General features: G+C 34.8%; 1 protein-coding gene and 1 long non-coding RNA gene across 2 annotated transcripts in view; both read right to left on the bottom strand.

The window, feature by feature from the left end:
• Positions 1-8,289: 8,289 nt before the first annotated feature.
• LOC117343509 lies at positions 8,290-12,339 on the bottom strand. The gene is made up of 2 exons (XR_004536038.1): positions 11,594-12,339; positions 8,290-11,550 (listed from the first exon to the last, which is right to left on the bottom strand). It is a non-coding gene; the product is annotated as an uncharacterized LOC117343509 (long non-coding RNA).
• A 2,967-nt stretch (positions 12,340-15,306) lies between these two features.
• Positions 15,307-20,100, bottom strand: part of LOC117343350 (excitatory amino acid transporter 1-like) — a 64,113-nt gene continuing 59,319 nt past the window's right edge. Inside the window, exons 6-8 of the mRNA XM_033905691.1 lie at positions 17,382-17,576; positions 16,373-16,507; positions 15,307-15,591 (exon numbers count right to left, since the gene is read on the bottom strand). Of these exons, the coding sequence (XP_033761582.1) occupies positions 15,405-15,591; positions 16,373-16,507; positions 17,382-17,576 (517 nt within the window). The 3' untranslated portion in view covers positions 15,307-15,404. The remainder of the gene's footprint in view (positions 15,592-16,372; positions 16,508-17,381; positions 17,577-20,100) is intronic.

The following is a 20,100-nucleotide window of genomic DNA, read 5'->3' as shown; positions in this document are numbered from 1 at the left end:
TGGTCTGACCAAGGCTGGAGACAGGATTACTATTTAGACCTGGTCTGACCAAGGCTGGAGACAGTATTACTATTTAAACCTGGTCTGACCAAGACTGGAGACAGTATTACTATTTAGACCTGGTCTGACCAAGGCTGGAGACAGTATTACTATTTAGACCTGGTCTGACTAAGGCTGGAGACAGTATTACTATTTAGACCTGGTCTGACCAAGGCTGGAGACAGTATTACTATTTAGACCTGGTCTGACTAAGGCTGGAGACAGTATTACTATTTAGACCTGGTCTGACTAAGGCTGGAGACAGTATTACTATTTAGACCTGGTCTGACTAAGGCTGGAGACAGTATTACTATTTATACCTGGTCTGACTAAGGCTGGAGACAGTATTACTATTTAGACCTGGTCTGACTAAGGCTGGAGACAGTATTACTATTTAGACCTGATCTGACCAAGGCTGGAGACAGTATTACTATTTAGACCTGGTCTGACCAAGGCTGGAGACAGTATTACTATTTAGACCTGGTCTGACCAAGACTGGAGACAGTATTACTATTTAGACCTGGTCTGACCAAGGCTACAGACAGTATTACTATTTAGACATGGTCTGACCAAGGCTACAGACAGTATTACTATATTTAGACCTGGTCTGACCAAGGCTGGAGACAGTATTACTATTTATACCTGGTCTGACCAAGGCTGGAGACAGTGTTACTATTTAGACCTGGTCTGACCAAGGCTGGAGACAGTATTACTATTTAGACCTGGTCTGACCAAGGCTACAGACAGTATTACTATTTAGACCTTGGTCTGACCAAGCCTGGAGACAGTATTACTATTTAGACCTGGTCTGACCAAGGCTACAGACAGTATTACTATTTAGACCTGGTCTGACCAAGGCAGTAGACAGTATTACTATTTAGACCTGGTCTGACCAAGACTGGAGACAGTATTACTATTTATACCTGGTCTGACCAAGCCTGGAGACAGTATTACTATTTAGACCTGGTCTGACCAAGCCTGGAGCCAGTATTACTATTTAGACTTGGTCTGACCAAGCCTGGAGACAGTATTACTATTTAGACCTGATCTGACCAAGACTGGAGACAGTATTACAATTTAGACCTGGTCTGACCAAGCCTGGAGACAGTATTACTATTTAGACCTGGTCTGACCAAGCCTGGAGCCAGTATTACTATTTAGACTTGGTCTGACCAAGCCTGGAGACAGTATTACTATTTAGACCTGGTCTGACCAAGCCTGGAGACAGTATTACTATTTAGACCTGGTCTGACCAAGCCTGGAGCCAGTATTACTATTTAGACTTGGTCTGACCAAGCCTGGAGACAGTATTACTATTTAGACCTGGTCTGACCAAGCCTGGAGACAGTATTACTATTTAGACCTGGTCTGACCAAGACTGGAGACAGTATTACTATTTAGACCTGGTCTGACCAAGGCTGGAGACAGGATTACTATTTATACCTGGTCTGACCAAGGCTGGAGACAGTATTACTATTTAGACCTTGTCTGACCAAGGCTGGAGACAGTATTACTATTTAGACCTGGTCTGACCAAGGCTGGAGACAGTATTACTATTTAGACCTTGTCTGACCAAGGCTGGAGACAGTATTACTATTTAGACTTGGTCTGACCAAGGCTGGAGACAGTGTTACTATTTAGACCTGATCTGACCAAGCCTGGAGACAGTATTACTATTTAGACCTGATCTGACCAAGCCTTGAGACAATATTACTATTTAGACCTGGTCTGACCAAGGCTGGAGACAGTGTTACTATTTAGACCTGGTCTGACCAAGCCTTGAGACAGTGTTACTATTTAGACCTGGTCTGATCAAGCCTGGAGACAGTATTACTATTTAGACTTGGTCTGACCAAGCCTGGAGACAGTATTACCATTTAGACCTGGTCTGACCAAGCCTGGAGACAGTATTACTATTTAGACTTGGTCTGACCAAGGCTGGAGACAGTGTTACTATTTAGACCTGATCTGACCAAGCCTGGAGACAGTATTACTATTTAGACCTGATCTGACCAAGCCTTGAGACAATATTACTATTTAGACCTGGTCTGACCAAGGCTGGAGACAATATTACTATTTAGACCTGGTCTGACCAAGCCTTGAGACAGTGTTACTATTTAGACCTGGTCTGACCAAGGCTGGAGACAGTGTTACTATTTAGACCTGGTCTGACCAAGGCTGGAGACAGTATTACTATTTAGACCTGGTCTGACCAAGCCTTGAGACAGTATTAATTTACTATTTAGACCTGGTCTGACCAAGCCTTGAGACAGTATTGCTATTTATAAGTTTTACAATATAAGTGCTGGTAAGCTTGTAGTATGTCACTACATCTTTTCATCTGTAACACATTTTTCATTGAATAATTTCTTGAAAATTTTAAGACTTAAGGTCATGATATTTGGTCAGTAGATACCTTGAATGAAATAAGAACCTTGGGAGAAATGTTAAATTTGCTTTTTTAAAAAAAAACAAAATACCATTTGATCAAGAGCATTAACTACATGTAGCAGTACATATACATTTTCAAGTTTTAACATATTTAGGTAAGACTCAACTTCAATCACTGGCTAGGCTGCACCTGGCAAAAATATATAAGAAACATTTTTCTGAATTTTCTCATATTTGGGCAGTATAGATACAAGAACTGGCTTGGTATAAGGTTTCTTTATATTACTAGCCTTGACCTACTGTCAAGGTTACTTTGACCCTTGGCTCTTGGCCATCTAATTATTGATATTCAGCATGTACATTCATATTTCATATAATAATGATTAAGATAATCTAAATTTATTTTTCCTTTTATTTTATCTTCAGTTTCTTGTTTTGAAAAGAAGCAGTCAGAACTGTGATTATATGGTTTTACTAAAGTATACTTCTAGTCTGAAGATTTCTGTGGATGCCTGACGAGTTAAAAATCTATATATGAGACTTACCACCATTGCCTTTTACAAATGTGTTTATCTTTATCTTGTGATATGATTCTATAAGATTGTTCCTCTGTCAGGCTCAGTATGTGTACATTGTTCAAGGTTTGTCAGTTGTTTTTGGAAAGATTACCTTCTTTGTGTTTACACTTTATCTAAATCTAGAAGATTTCAATTAAAAAAATATAGAAGTTTGTGTCATCTAAACATCCAACACAGAGGATTGTCTCCCCTGGATATTTTTTGTTTGTTATCTTTATACAAAATGCATGAAGCTCAAACACAGAAGGTAGATTGTCTCCCTTAGATACAGGTTTGAGTAGAAGGGGTTTCTTTCTTTTGTGTAATCATACAGAAAATTGGTTCGGTCTCCCTGAATGCAAGCAATCGACCTAGAGTTGTCTTTCCTTACACTCACCCTAAAAAACGGCATCTCTGCAAGATATTCACCATCTCTTTAAGAATTTAAGTGTTTTAATGAACATCATTTGATGGTTTGAACAAAGGGGGCGCTATATGATATTATCATGTGTATTGCCATTGGAATTTGAACACAGGTGATATCCCCTTCATACAGCTCATTAGTCAAATATCGATTATGACTTAGTAAATAACAGCGACGTGTATATATATACATATATAAACATTTTCATATGCTACATTAGAGACATATATACATATATATATATATGTCTCTGGCTACATGTATTTATTCATACACATGTAAAAAAAAAATGTACATACGTTGAATTGAGACAATAAGTCTTTCGTAATCATTTCCTTTTCCTATCTGTGATCATAGTAGACTAACAATTGTTTATGAAAAATAATAATTTGTATCTAAATTTATTTGTAGTGATTGCGTGCAGTGCTGTTAAAATAAAGTGTTGAAATTGAATAGGAGTTATTCCCCTTTTTCCGTTCTAGACGTTATTCAATTCAATTCAAATTTATTGGATAACATAATAATATACATTTAAGGACAAAGGCACACACTCTTACATAATTCATCATTCATTCTACAAAATAGTACTTACTCTCTTCACATACATCAACAGTCAACAAAAATACATCTTACAACAATTTTAAAGAACAATAACAAATAATATATTATTAATCTAATAAGTTGAAAATGAATATATTTTAATTAAGGTTTGATAACAAATCTTTCCTACGTTTATTTGCTTATGATAGATATTTTCCTAAATTGTTAAGTTCTTTTGTAGCACTATACAATATAAGTGAACTCAATGGGAAGGCAGGGACGTATACTCCCTGGGCATACGTATCCATTAAGTTACTTGCATGTATCTGAAGAATATTAAAGTGTCACTCGTGTAAACGGCAGGGAAAGTTAGCTGTGAATTGCTCAAAATCTATATTGAATGTTTACAGAGACATATATGTCTCTGATGTTTATAAAGACGGAGGAACTTGATATACCGAAGACGTACCACTTAATGGATATTGCGCGAAAGAAATATCATTAGTACTTGAAAAATATTCCAAAAATCGCTGTACCCGAGAGAATTTCCAAAAGTCTGGAGAAAAAGGGAGACAAATATGCTGCGGAAGACTAATTTGGTATCGCTATCATCTGTCCCCTACAAACCACTGGAGTATATACAAATGTCGACACAAGTTTTAAAAAACATTGAAAAACAAAATGTTTACAAATCTTAATCATGGCTTCTGATCTTTGAAAATGTTCACTGTCGTGCAACAAAACAAGTACGTGTACCAGGACTTTCATGACAAAGAAGTTACAAGCTTATTTACAGTCAAAGAATCTTCAACTACACCATAACTGCAAAATATATGAAGAGTTTTCGAATTTGATTATAAGGAAATATTCGTTTACGCTGAGAACAGTTGACATGTGGAACAGTCTTACGTCGTGGGTAGTGAAAGCAATGCCATTTAAACAATTTGAGTACGAACTAGATGAACGCTGGAAAAATCTACCGCAAAAATACTGTTTTAAGGAAAAAAATCTATAAGCTTTGACACTACATTTATAATTATGTTTCTTTATACAAAAGCTAACTTTTAAAGGATTGTATAGATGTGTACATCTGTGTATACAGTCGTCCGTCCGGTTTGCAAGGTTAAGTAGATACCTGGTTTACATAGAGAGGAAAATGATGGTTGTACTTGAAGGTACCACATCACAGGAGGAACATGTCGCCACTGGAGTGCCTCAATGGACGGTACTAAGACCAATTATCTTCCTCTGCCATATATATAACCTATCAGACTGTCAAATCACAGGTACGACTTTTTGCCGACGACTGCCTTCTGTATCGCCAAATCAAAACATTCAAAGATAACAACATCCTCCAAAAAGACCTACACAATCTTGAAAGTTGGGCAGATGCGTGGGAAAGAAAATTAACACTAAAAATGGCTACATTATGTCCTTAAGAAAAACGTCATAAAATATTACAGCTTAAATAACCACATTTTGGAAGAGGTACAGAACGACCCATACCTAGGTACCAATAACCTCAAATGGAACACTCATCAGCAATACGGAACGCAAGTTCAACTTAAAGCTTTTTAAAAAGAAATTTAAAACAATGTCCAAACTCGGAATGCAAGAAAATAGCATACATACCACTCGTGAGATAAATTATGGACTATGGCACTATACAAAGGACAACAGTCTGCCTAATTACTGGAGATTATAAAAGTCGGGGCGAAGGATGCGCCACAGAAATGCTGCAACAGCTCAAATAACCAACTTTACAAACCAGAAGGAAACCACAGCGGCTTGTTTTCATATATAAAGTAGTTGAGGAATAAATACCAGCTTTACCCTCAGATCGGATAAACCAATACGCAGGAAGAGCACGGAATACCAACACCAACCGTTACGAGAACTATGAACCATGAACAACTCTAAACAGAAACATTGTCAACAACTCAAAGTCATTAAACACCCCAGGATACAAACAAGAAACATAATACAATAATTCCTACTTCGAATTCGTCAAAACTTCGCTCGAATGGAACCAGCTGGACATAGTGTTGTGTGTGCAGAGAGCGCATAATTCATATTGTTTTGTAATGTCTTCCCTCTGATGTGTTGAAAAATACAAAGAAATAAAAGAATCTGAATCTGATACAGATTATACTATCAGATTACACTCTCCGATTACACTATCAGCTTACACTACCAGTATTGGGATTCAGACCACTGCTACAAACCCAGCATCTAAGAGAAGTAAAAAGTTCTCTCTCCCATCGTGTTATGCCGTTATTGGTACCTATGACGTTACCAATATACTAGAAGTAGTGTGTGTATATGAGAGTTGTGTGACTGGCCGCTTACGTTGATCTGTGGATACCAAGAAACATTAAAATGATGATTCAACAAGAAATTTCCAAATTCCATCCCCGATACACCAGGTATTACTATGGCAAGCCAAGTTGTCATTTATTCACGGAGCAAAGTTGATCCACGATTTTACCAAATTATATAAGATATCTTATATAATTACATAAAATATCTTATAAACTTTATAAGATATCTTATATACTTTATAAGATATCTAATATAATCATTGAGCTATCTTACATACTTTTCTTTATAATATATAAGATATCTTATAAAAGATATAAGGTATCTAATATAATATATAAGATATCTTATAAAGAAAATTAAATAAGATATCTGATATAATTTGATAAAATACTGGATCAACATTGCTCCGCGAATAAATGACAACTTGGCTTGCCATATATTACGTTCACATTCATTCTGCACCATTAGAACCTGTCGTGACAGATCGACGACCCAGTGACCGCCATCTTGTGGATAAAAAAGAGACAAAAACAACAACAACAACAACAACAACAACAACAACATGGGCAAAATATAGCGTAAACAAAACTATAGATTTGCATGGACGCCCAGGAAAAAGAACAATGGAAAAAGACAAACATGAGTCAAATCCGGATTAAGTCGCAATCTAAATAAGAGTAAGGTGGTGACACGTCTGATTTCATATCACATACGGGAAAAGGTTACATAGTGATGGAAAATTAACAATAATAAGAAATGGTTAATCATACACCTTAGTTATAAGCTGGCCATGTTGGCTTCGCCATAGATAAAGAAAGAGGCTAGTGGCTGACGGGCCTTGTAACCTGTTCTGACAGGATCGTCGATGGAGTCAAACAAAAGGAAGTCGGCCAACAGAGAGGCGCAGTTTGTTATCATTGGTTGTGCCAAAAGTCTGTTGGAAGATCGTGCTACTAAAGGACTCTGCATGATTCCTGTAATTCCTTCGGATAAGCTCTTCAACATAGTGAGTCTTGCTTGAAGCCAAATTAGGCAAATAGGCCAAAAGAGAGACACAGTTTTTTCCCGTGGATATGCCAAAAGTCTGTTGGAAGATCGTGCCACCAAAATCAACAAAGGTATTGTCAATCAGAAATCCCATCGTTTCAGCTGGGCCTTAGTCACATGTTTTACGAAACACGACGAAATACGAAGATATAATACTAATGACAATGTAAAATGCTGGAACTCTTTGCGATTCATTGTTTTCGATCGATGCATAAAATTGTAATTGAACACTATGATGAAATTAATCGCCGACTAGTTTGCCTGTTCTCTCTGGATAGGGTATTGTATAGGGCATACCTGTGAGTTCCAAGCATATTGTATATTTGATAATATACGCCCCCTTTTCTTGATAAAAAATTCTACACTGACATATGTACGGCTGTCGTCATCTACGGTAAACGCGAACGTTTTAGCAATAATATATTTCGCGCAGGAAGCAATGCGCTAAATTATGACTGTGCTAATTAGATAATATATATATACTTCATGTATTTCAATAGCTATTCATTGCTGTAAATTTGCAAATCTGCTTCGATTTCACAATGCGCTCGTTTACACTATTGCGAACAAACCTCAAATTTCGAAACAGTTGCGATACGTAAAAACCATATGTAGGAAAATCATGTATGTTGCGACCAAGAAAAGGGTAGTTCATAACAACGAACCGTTACCATCACATTCATGCTAATCAAACAGCTGAGTCTGGTAAGAGGTTTCAATTTGATGGGCAAATTGTAATCAACATGGCCCATAAATGTAATAGAGGGGCCGAAGTTGTTTTCCCAGCAATCTGAACAACGAAATTGTTACAAATATCTAATCATATTTATACTCAGGATTTCGTCCCCGAATATTTTAACCTGATAATCGGAACATCCAGATTCTTCGAGTCTGGGGTGAATTGTCTGAGAAGTTGTTCTGTCTTGTTTAGATATCAGATGCCTTATTTGTAAAAGAAACAAACTCATATTTTTCCAATGTATATTTTTAATGTTTGATAAACGCAAATAAACATAACATGTGTTCTAATTTTCCAACATACAACAAAGGTTTTTATGTACAAAACATTCAACAATGAGTATAACAAGTATTTTGAAACTATCTTGCATTTGACTATTTGAGTCCAAATGTGTTTTTATTTTATAGATAACAGCATTACAGACCGTTTCTTGCCATCGCGGCCCATCTTATGTTGTTCCATCGCTTTCTTTCGTTATTTTTATTTTCTATAGTGATCACTGTGAACTCTCAAGCGTCATGGCGTCCATATTCCATTCACATATATTTTGTAAATAATATCCCCATCTAAAAAGAATTTACATGTATTATAATTGATATTAATTGATGCGAGAATATCATTATTATTCATTTCTTTTCTGCAATTACAGTACATGTGGCGGTATTATTTATGAGTAAGTTGGTTGATATTGAATATAGTGTAAATCACTCTATTTTCGCGAGATATAATCTTCGCGATAATTAGCAAGAGGATGTTCATTCTCGAAAATGAAATTTTTGCGAGTAGGATTATACCGTTGATGATTATTATTACGGATAATGAATTATCATCCCATTAAACGCATTTTGGGAATAAAAACTAGACAGAAAGAAATTAAAGTAAATAAAGTGATTTAAAGAAATTTAAGATAGATATGATAGTTTGAAAATACGTGGTACACCATTGCTGAATAACGGTTACACTAGAATAGAATTATCTACGGTATAGTACACACGCTCTATACCAAAATATTAACGTTCTTGATAACAGGTTTCTATAACCAGTCAACATCATGTTAACAACTTAACATTGTGGTTGTCAAAAATGCGCTTTCCAAGACAAGATCTAAAACCACTGAGGTAACCAAGAAACAATTATGGGTACCAACACACACCACTGTGGTTACCAAACGTTGTTTACCACTCTGATTCATTTTCAGATACATGAGCATATATCTTTAATGAAAAATATTATGCTGGAAATACGAAGCACATTGGATGATTTCATGTATGCTTAGTAAAATTGAAGAATCCAAATATGTTTATCATCATGACTCATATTTCAATATGTGTAATTGCTCATTAAAGTACAATAAAACCTGTTTAATAAGGAATTTCCTTAACTGAACATGGTTAATCTAGACACTTGGGTTTTGATTAATTTTCTCAATCATCCCCTTCAATCTCTATTAGTAACAATGTTCACTGAAGGACTTAAGATACCTTGCTGTGACACGGAGAGTTAAGGCTGTATGCTACTTCACTGTGACATAGCGAGTTAAGGCTGTATGCTACCCTACTGTACACGTAGACTTAAGATGTATGCTACCTTACTGTGACATGGACACTTAGTGTACTGACTGTATACTGTAAGCATGGAGATTTTAAAATGTATGCTTCCTTTTTTATTTGACACTCATGGATATATAAATGCCAAGAAAAACCATGTAAAACCGTTTGCAGTCAATTTAGCATTCATGCTACTTATGAATGCAATCAAAACTTACTGCAATGCTTATGTATTCGTTTGGCATGCTGATTCACACAATAGCATAATATGATGAAAACTGAAATTTTATGGAACCAAATTTTGTTAAAATTCAATAACAGATCAGCTTACCTTTAAAAACTGTGACGTCACTAGATCACGTGATATTGATGGTAATGATGTGACGATTATAATGTGATATCATGCCCAATGCATTTGTTGTCTTTGTTAAAATGGAAGTTAAATTAAACTATTATTCAATGATTCCTATTACACAGGTTTTATCGAAAATCGGATGCTGTAAAAGTAAATATTTTTGTGGTGCATCATTTTCCGCGAATCCAGCATTACTTAATCTGAATACAATTACAGATATGTTTACCATGAAAACAAGTAAAAAACACATATCATGTATTGATGCATCGAGTATGTTAACAATTAATTAATATACACATCACTTTATGATAGTTATACTGCGAAAAGTGGCCGCTCGCGAAAACCACCACTTTCACAGTACAGCATACCTTTATATTAAAACATTACTAGTACACTATCAAAACAACATATACACTTTCGGTATCTATAGATGTATATATCTACTGACTATAATAACTTTTCCAATGGGAAGAGAGATTATCAAACGTGAACTAACAGTACCAACAATACACAAGACAACGAGTATATAATATATTTATATGATAACTCAGTTCAACATAGAAAATTATAAAATATTTTTGTGTTCTTTTTAGGTTTTTGTATTTGTTTCTAACATATAGACTCTATAAAACACAACCAGGATATAACAGTTACTGCGAATCAGTTTAGCTTTGCGAGTCGCTAATGTTCGCGTAAAATATAAATATGGTCTTATGCCACTTAAGATGGTTTTATTTCGCTAGACAATGGTTTCTGCGCTCACTTGAGTATCAAGTTAAATAAATCAAGAATATCGATTCAAACCTTCCCGAATATTAAAGAGAAAAACATTTGAAAATATCAATCCAGAAATATAAATTCGCAAAAAGTGTTGCTTTACAGTATAATGAATCACCGTCACAATGAGGACTTCAATTTTTTTTCTAGACATAAACAGAATATCACCAGAGTTTGTAGATTGGTTATAATTTTAAATGACGAAACAGCGGCACGGTGAAGTTTATTATCATTATATTTGTTGCTTTATCTTGTTGAAAAGTTTCAAGAAGAAAACACAACTATCTTTATGAGAAGACTCGATATGCTTCCTTCCAAAAATATGTGTTCATATCGCTGTTTTGTTTAAATATTGTTGTGGCTAATGATTAATTCACCAAAAAGCACAACTGTCTTTCTGATGGTCTCGAACAGACTTTGTCTTCGGTAAAATATAAGTAGTTGCTGATTTGACATTTCCAGAGGTATATGCTTATAACAATTCATCTAAGGTCGCTACAAACATACTTGTGACCTGTACAATACAATAATAAACATGATATAATATGATACATGATTTTGAAAACATTCATTTTCAACTTGGCTACAACGTGGTAAGTGTTTCATGAGGTATTATACATCAACGATTCCACATCCACGCCAAGTACATTTTCGAAATCCAAGGGTTCCGGTCTCATTGTACAAGCGTGATTTGCACATTTGGATAATGTCATAGCAAAATCGAAGGAGCGATAAACGCCACCATGTGTTTTATAGCGGAAGTGAGAATATACTATCTTTATTGCATTAAAGACAAACTGACCACTGGGCACCTTGGTTCGTCTGTACATCAAAGACAAACTGACCACTGGCCACCTTGGTTCGTCTGTACATCAAAGACAAACTGACCACTGGCCACCTTGGTTCGTCTGTACATCAAAGACAAACTGACGAGCTTGGTTCGTTTGCGATGGTTTCGTAATCTTCAAAGGAGATATATCATGATAGCGATTGGAGTTATATTTACTTAACCCAATGACATCTCTCAATACGAGGCTTCGATTTTGCAATTACATATTCCAATGATGCTGATTAAGACAGGAACGATTAACACGTGATACATTATTACGAGAGCGTAAATGTAGACATGGATTTCGATAATGACAATGCAAAACAATATAATATTAACCATTGAACACGCGCATTTATTGCACGAAACCGCATCATCAAATTCAACATAACATAACTAACTCGTGTATAAAGTATGAATATGAGAATTATTCAGGTACGTGAACAATGAAACGATTTACACACCTAATAATATAACAAATATTTCGTCAAGTGAAATGATACATAATAGAACAAAATCGACCTTATTGTTGTAGTTGTATCATGCCGTATGGAACTTTCCTAGCAGCATATAACTTCGTTATATCGTATGTCGCAGTCATTCTCCCCCAATACTAACATGCCTTGTGCAATACAAAGGTATTTTTCAGACCATCGTTGACGTTATTCCAGACTTAAAATAACACTATACTGCAGGTCAAGACCTCAGATACAATGCAAAGAATGTCTATACTTCAGATACAATGTATTACATATTCATGCTTCAGACACAATATATTAAATAATCATGCTTCAGATACAATGTATTGAATGTCCATATTTCAGATACAATGTATTGAATGTCCATACCTCAGATACAATGTATTGAATATTCATGCTTCAGATACAATGCATTGAATGTCCATACCTCAGATACAATGTATTGAATATTCATGCGTCAGATACAATGTATTGAATGTTAATACCTCAGATACAATGTATTGAATGTCCATACCTCAGATACAAGGAATTGAATGTCCATACCTCAGATACAATGTATTGAATGTCCATACCTCAGATACAATGTATTGAATGTCCATACCTCAGATACAATGTATTGAATGTCCATACCTCAGATACAATGTATTGAATATTCATACTCCAGATACAATGTATTGAATGTCCATACTTCAGATACAATGTATTGAATGTCCATACCTTAGATACAATGTATTGAATGTCCATACTTCAGCTATAGCTACAATGTATTGAATGTCCATACCTCAGATACAATGTATTGAATGTCCATACTTCAGCTATAGATATAATGTATTGAATGTCCAGACATCAAATCAAATATAGTATGTAGATCCGGACCACAGATAAAAATATTACAATTCAAGACCATTCTACAGACGTCAGTAATTGACACGGATACTGCACGTCCAACCATGCGTCTCTAAAGACAACATCAGATATCTCTCCATCATGTGTTGTTATAACTCAGACATTTCGTGCTACAGATATGGTGACTTTACCTGTTATTTTCTATGCCCTCCGGACTTATTGTCAACACAACAAATTAGAGAATTATACATTATAAATGTAATGAAAAACAAATATATTGATAGCAACACCAAATACATTAAATGGAACATGTGTAACTTTTAAGAAGCCCATTTTCTTATTTTCTTGATGACTTATGACTATTGTTTTATTTTGTTCGTTGAAAAACTAATTCACAAACGTTAAAAATGATTGCTTGTTTATAATTTTAATAGTCAACTCAATAAAATGAAGAATATGGATGAGATTTATACTACAGTGTAACTGATCATGTAATAATATGGGATACCTATATATTTATATCTACAATTAGAATAAAACATATTCTCAACACTGTTTTACAGTATATACAAATACATGCGACTCCTTCTGCCTTCAGAGGTATAGAACCCGTCATTGATAGAGGATCGTCAATCTGGCATCACTTTGTTAAGTCATAATGCCTTGCGTTCAAAAGTACACAAAAAGATTAAATCCAAAATGGTGACGCCATTGAATTCCAGTTAAAGACAATGCATTATGGGACGCAAGAGTGACAGTCTTTGATCATATCATCCTCCTGTATGGCTAAAAGTTTTGTTAATCCAAACAGAGTCATGCACACACATCTTGTGATATAGTAATATGAGTTTTCATCTGATGGAAATCTACGTTGCATATATAGTGCATTCGTAGTTTATCAATACAGTTCGTCAAAATGCATTTTTTCCATGTCCTATTGCGTTTTCTAGTAGTCTTGTGTCTTGACTCATTTAGCATACCATTTTTTTTAAGCCTTTAGAGGATCAAAATACCAATACCACGGTTTTCAAAATAGTTATCTATACAACAAAGGGATAACTATTATTATTTTGGAGATGAAAAAAAGTGAGTTTAATCATCACATCCAGTTAATAATGATGACAACCATTTCATTTGATAACTTTCCCTGAAAACGTTTTATAAACTCTCGCTGGTAAGAATAATTCAATTAGTCAATTTAAAGCTTCATATGTTATATTGGTCTTGGTGTATATTTTCAAAATATCGTTGAATGATAATAATTCTGCACTAATATGTATAAAACACATTTAAATGATTTTCTTGTAATCAGTATATAAATAGCCCGTTATAAAACAATCCAATAGAAAATAAAAATATTACTTTTGTAGACATAACACCCTCTTTTATTGAATGAGATATGCCGGAAAGATATTGTAATTTTTAAATAGGTTTTAATAGATCGACGAAATTGAGAGCACGGGAATAAAAATCGATTAAAAGTTTTGTCTTTGGATTTTTAAGCAATGAATCTGTTGGATTGTTAGATATTTCTGGTGCCTACCGCTATTTTGTATTACATATGTTAGATGTTCGTTTCTTTACATACATTAATTTATGTATACGATATTGCATAAAATGATATATGACCGTATATATATAAAAGTATATATATACAAAAAGTATCTGATAAAAGGAGGGTTATTTACTTTTTTGATAAACATACTGATGATTTTTACAGTGAAAAGCTATTCTAAAATATAACACACATATGGATTACTTACACAATGATATATATATAAAGTACTTATTGTCCGTGATCTAGATATATCATATCATCATCTAATTACTGACTAAACATTTTAACATTAAATAACAGTAATGTCTGACAATATTCTTAATTTGTTTTTCTAACATAAATCCATTTATTTAACAAGTTTATAATTTGTTGATTTGACAGTTGCCTCATATTGACAGATAATTTTGTATTATTGATTTATAATGCACTATTGTTAAACAAGAGTACAAAGTATTGGCCGAATTAGTTTTTTTCAGCATGTTAGTTACACAAGCAACCTCTTACCCTCATTTAGAAACATATACATGTTTATTTACCAATATTCATGTTAAAACCAATGATGGCAATGATTAAAAAAATACCTCAGGTATATAGGTCTATTGTAATGTTCTGATCGGGATACCAATCTTGAAAGTATATACAACTTTAACCAAAACAATACACAGTACAAACTTCTACAAGAAATAATACATGCACAACCTTCTGTGAATAACGAAATTCCGTTTGTGTGAATTTGGTATGCTGCCGACTAGCAAAAGGAACCTGATATAATTCTCTGGTGCGCCGTTTCTCCTTCATCTTTTCTTTTAAACACGCACCATCTCGGATGTCCAAATCTTGCACCAATCGTCTTAAAATTGCAAACGACAAGCATCGAATGACGTCATTATGACTCGATTCGACATCGGCTCGTTGATCATTGGAAATATATGACGTCATAATGACGCAAATGTTTTACACTGCCGTCATAGAGTCGGTCCCATTTGAGACGGCTTTGTTTGGTCCCGGGTTTTCCGTCGTAACTGCAGTAGGCTCAGCTTCGTCTGCTTCCAAAGCAGGTAGCTCGTGCTTTGACAACTCGTACACGAGTCCTGCTCCGAGACTGTCTCCCGTCACATTTGTCATAGTTCGGAAGCGATCACTGTTAACGAAAAAACAGGCATGGGATGCTACATTTGCCCACCATACATCTTGCTGCCATATCGACTATAACAACATTAAAATCACTGTTCAATACTTATATTTACATTGTTTTACCATTTTTGTAAACATTGAAAAAAACTAAACCAACACAAAAAAAATCCCGCCTCTTTTAATGTCACATGACCCACTGGGTGTTATAGCCTGAGGCACTGGGTGTTATAGGCGTATGGTGACAACTGCCTCTTAGCATTGTGTCAATGGGGAAATGCGGAGCCGTCCAAAACTTGTGTCTTTTGCATTGCTTTTATAACAAACCTATGCTATGTAAAATACAATAATTCGTTCGCAATCTGTTTGGGGCATCTACCAAAATATGTGCAGATAGAATTGTATGTGTTTATTATTAATATTTCCCTCAAATGTCATTGGCTAAAACATGGTCACGCGAAGGTTTATGTTTTCAGATATTGCCCTGATTTTTCTATTTTTAGAAACACCGGGTCAATATTGTGTTGATGACGTCATAATCAATTTGACTAGATGTAAATTTCCTGTTATCGGGATAGATATAATGCAATGCTTTTGCATACAAGTTTCATATCTAATTAGAAAATTAAGGACCATTGATTCGGTTAATATGGTATTATGTCGACCATCAGCGAATATTTAATTCTACTAGATCGGTATAACACCATTATGATCTCGCCAAAGGCCCGTGTTTTATTTTTCTGTCTTGGCTCAATGATCACATCATATTAATCGTGTTTATATATACTTACAGGAACCAATCAACAACGAGAATGAGTGTGATGTCATCGATAGGCAGCCCTACAGCAGCCAAAACAATCACCATGGTTACAAGTCCAGCCTGAGGGACCCCTGCCGCTCCGATAGACGCAGCCGTTGCAGTGATGCTAATTCAAAAACAAATCATCAAAATTAAAGTTCTATCAATGTTAAAAAAAAATAAAATAAAATAAAATAAAATAAATAAATCCTTTTCCAAATTTCCGTGTAAAACCTGATTCAGTATAATGCTAACTGATCAGTCTGTAATATGGTCAGCTAGTCTAATACTGTATAGAACTCTACTTATTAATTTTCTTGTGATTTTGTCTTTATTTTGCATGATTTCCCGGGTCCTTTAATCCACCAAATCAAAAGTCTATGTTACAAGAACATGCCTTATCAACACATGAAATCATGTCCAACGAAAAAGGGCATTTTTGTACGAAAGTCACTTAAAGGGGTATTGCTATGTTTGAATAAAGTTTAGGGCGTCAAAATTAAACTTACTGGTAAATATGTATTTTTTCCAAGTAGTAAAAGTTACAATCTTTACATCAATACTGTAGTTTTATTCTTAAGATAAACCAAAGTCCTTCGAGTATTAAGTCCTGAAAATTCTTAATTTGCCCCGAAGTATAACTAATTACCTCAAAGATATACGGTATTTGTATACCTCTTTTTCCTGTACATTGCTGCGTTAATTTCATTACTTGTAGACACTAACACTTATATAATCATCATTCGGACATATATTTCATCAATAGAAATTTTGCATGTTTCTGATGTCCGAACGAAGGAAAGCCACTTTACACAGTACCATATGCAAATAAAACCTTGTATACATAAAACTTATCAATAAAAGTGTATTTAAAAGCATATAATTTATAATTTTGGTATCAATACATTGTTATTTTTACGAAAAACTTGAACGTGAAGTAATAACTAAATAAATGGCAAAGGTTGCTGAATACATCAATTTATTTTGCTATATTAATGTACCTGATTGTGACGATTTGTCCGAACGACATGGTTGCAGCGTTGACTTGTGCAATGAACAGTGCAGCAACAGCCTCGTACAGGGCAGTACCATCCATGTTGATGGTTGCTCCCACGGGGATCACAAACGTACTTACACGGGGGTCAATGTGGTTATTGTGCTCCAGGCAATGGAGAGTGACGGGCATTGTAGCGGAACTGAAAAGTTAATAGATTGACCAGATAGAGATGCATATCATGGAAACTTCAAATATAATCACGACTTTGATCAACATTTGATTATTTAATTGAGACTATTGATGACAATCCTGATATTGTTTGAGGATTTTTGTAGGCTTTTTCACATAAGGTATAGAAAAGGATTGAATACGAATAGGTGTGAGTATTTAATTATTGTTTGATGATTGCGAAATAACCACTTTTTGTGTAAATATGAATGCTGAACATATTGTAATAGGTAAACAGCCTGATATGAATCTGTCAATTCAGCAATGAATTTTGAATTTGTTTTCATATCATCCAGGGATCACTGTCCTCGCTTCGCCCCAGGTGAATATGACTGCATAAGAAGACTCATTTGAAAAAAAATGAATATGTCGGAGGAAAAAACAGTTAAAAATCCCAATTGTTGCTATAGGTACAGTATATAATCATTTTGAATATTTTTTTTGCAATGCCTCTACAGTTGTTTAGTGTTCCCTAAATCCTAGATTAGCAGGCATTTTAATTTGTCGAAAATCAGAATATTGAGATTACTGAAAAGGCTTTGTTTGCTTCGGAGCAGCCATAGGATGAACTTATTGATTATCCCGACAAATTTAGTGCTACATGTATTTCTATACGTGAAATAAAATGAAATATCGAGCTTAATCTGAAGAGATACATTCAGGAACCTTTCACAGCGGAGAACTACTTAGAGTTAAATAAGATATCGATATATCGACTTCTGAATAACGATGTTTGACTCTATTAACTTTATATATTATCTACCCTAAAAATCTTACACGTAGACCCACTCTTTTTAATGAAGCACCGGGCCTAGGTTTTATATTCATCACCGTAATCCCATCAATGGAAGCGAGGCGTGTGGTTTCATTAAAGCTGAATCCAAGGCAAAATGCCTTCGGTATGTTGTGTTTTAATTAAAAAGGAAAACGGATCAAACACTCTGATCTGATTTTTAAAAGTGTTCTTTAGTATGATTACGGTCGGTCATGTTGGTCGCTGGAGAATATGGAACAAAGAAAATATATATTATTATATCTGAGGGGAAGCCTCTCAGGGTTGATATAGTGTGAAATTTTTATCCAGATTCGGCGTATTCTAACCTGAACTTAAACATCCACAGGCCGATATGAAATTATATTTTCATCTTCAAACGCAACTGATAAAAGGTATTTTAAAGATTACTTTTAATCAAAACATTTATTGGTGTTTGTTGGTAACTGAACATTTTATGGTTGTGAAAAAGGTCCCGATAAAACGGACTAAAAGGCGCCGCACCTCTGGAGGTGAATCGCAACGGAACGATCAAATAGTCGTTAATGTCTGGGCCACAGATCAGATAGAATTGTAAATGTATCAAACTATAAGGGACATATGTTCAAACAAATCATCGCAAGTGATATCGATCATCTCTGGGTTTCCGGAAAGAGGACTGTTCTTGTTTGTTTTATTCCAATCCACAAAAGGTCATTAAACTATCCACACAAGACCATTAAAGGGCGCCGCCCACTTGAATGATGCCGATATAAAGAGTCAGATAATGCAGTAGTTCTCACAGCGGATTTTTGTCTCATGGGACATTTAACCTATTTCCGATTCAGATGTTGATTGTTATAATTCAAGTCAGTTGGAAAAAAAATAAGGGAATACTGGAAAATTTGGGAAATTTCGTTATTTTCTTTTTTTCCCAGCCATTTACAATGGTTCTTAAAAACGTTATGCTTATTAGTGTAATACCCTTTAAACGAAAATTCGACCGATAATTGCTGTAAATTGATGCTCTGTTTATGTAGGCAGTTGAAGTGTATATGTACATGTAGATGGTGACAATAGGACACTATGTATGCTGAAAGACAAGAAGGACTGACAAAGGTCCTAGCCGGAATTTTATTTTATTATTGTTTTAATCAATTATCATAATAATCATTCGCATTTTCACACCACTAAGTAACAAAGAGGGCACCGCATTTGATAAATGGGTCAACTGCACACCATTATTTATCACCAAAATAAATAAAATACATTTGAATCAGAAAGAGTCTTGCCATAGTAATCAATTTGAAATCATCAACTCATTGAAGTATTAAGCGCGATATGATGTATCACACATTCTCAAAATCATTTTCTTCTTGAACACCGTCATCATTCGTCATACCTCAGGACTCTATCTTCTGCCAAATGACTTAATATATAAAAAAAAAAACAAAAAAAAAAAAAAACGGCTAAACATTAATCATACCCGTGGTCTTTGAAGGACAATGATGGAGCCTTTGAGTAACACATAAATGTTTAAGTTACAAAGCTAAGCTATAGTGGTTTGTAACGTCTTGTACGAACAGATAACATATTTCGGAAAGATGTCCATTTCAGCTTGCTTTGCACTAATGTCAAGCGTGATCGCCATGAACCAATCGTACTGCTCGTTTGGAGCAGAGCACATCTGATGGTTGATGTCCTTAGATTTTATTCAATAATGCTATGACTTACACCGCTTCTT

This window comes from Pecten maximus, chromosome 15 (genome assembly GCF_902652985.1).
Source record: "Pecten maximus chromosome 15, xPecMax1.1, whole genome shotgun sequence".
Lineage (NCBI taxonomy): Eukaryota > Metazoa > Mollusca > Bivalvia > Pectinida > Pectinidae > Pecten > Pecten maximus.
This window is presented reverse-complemented; position numbering and strand designations above follow the sequence as displayed.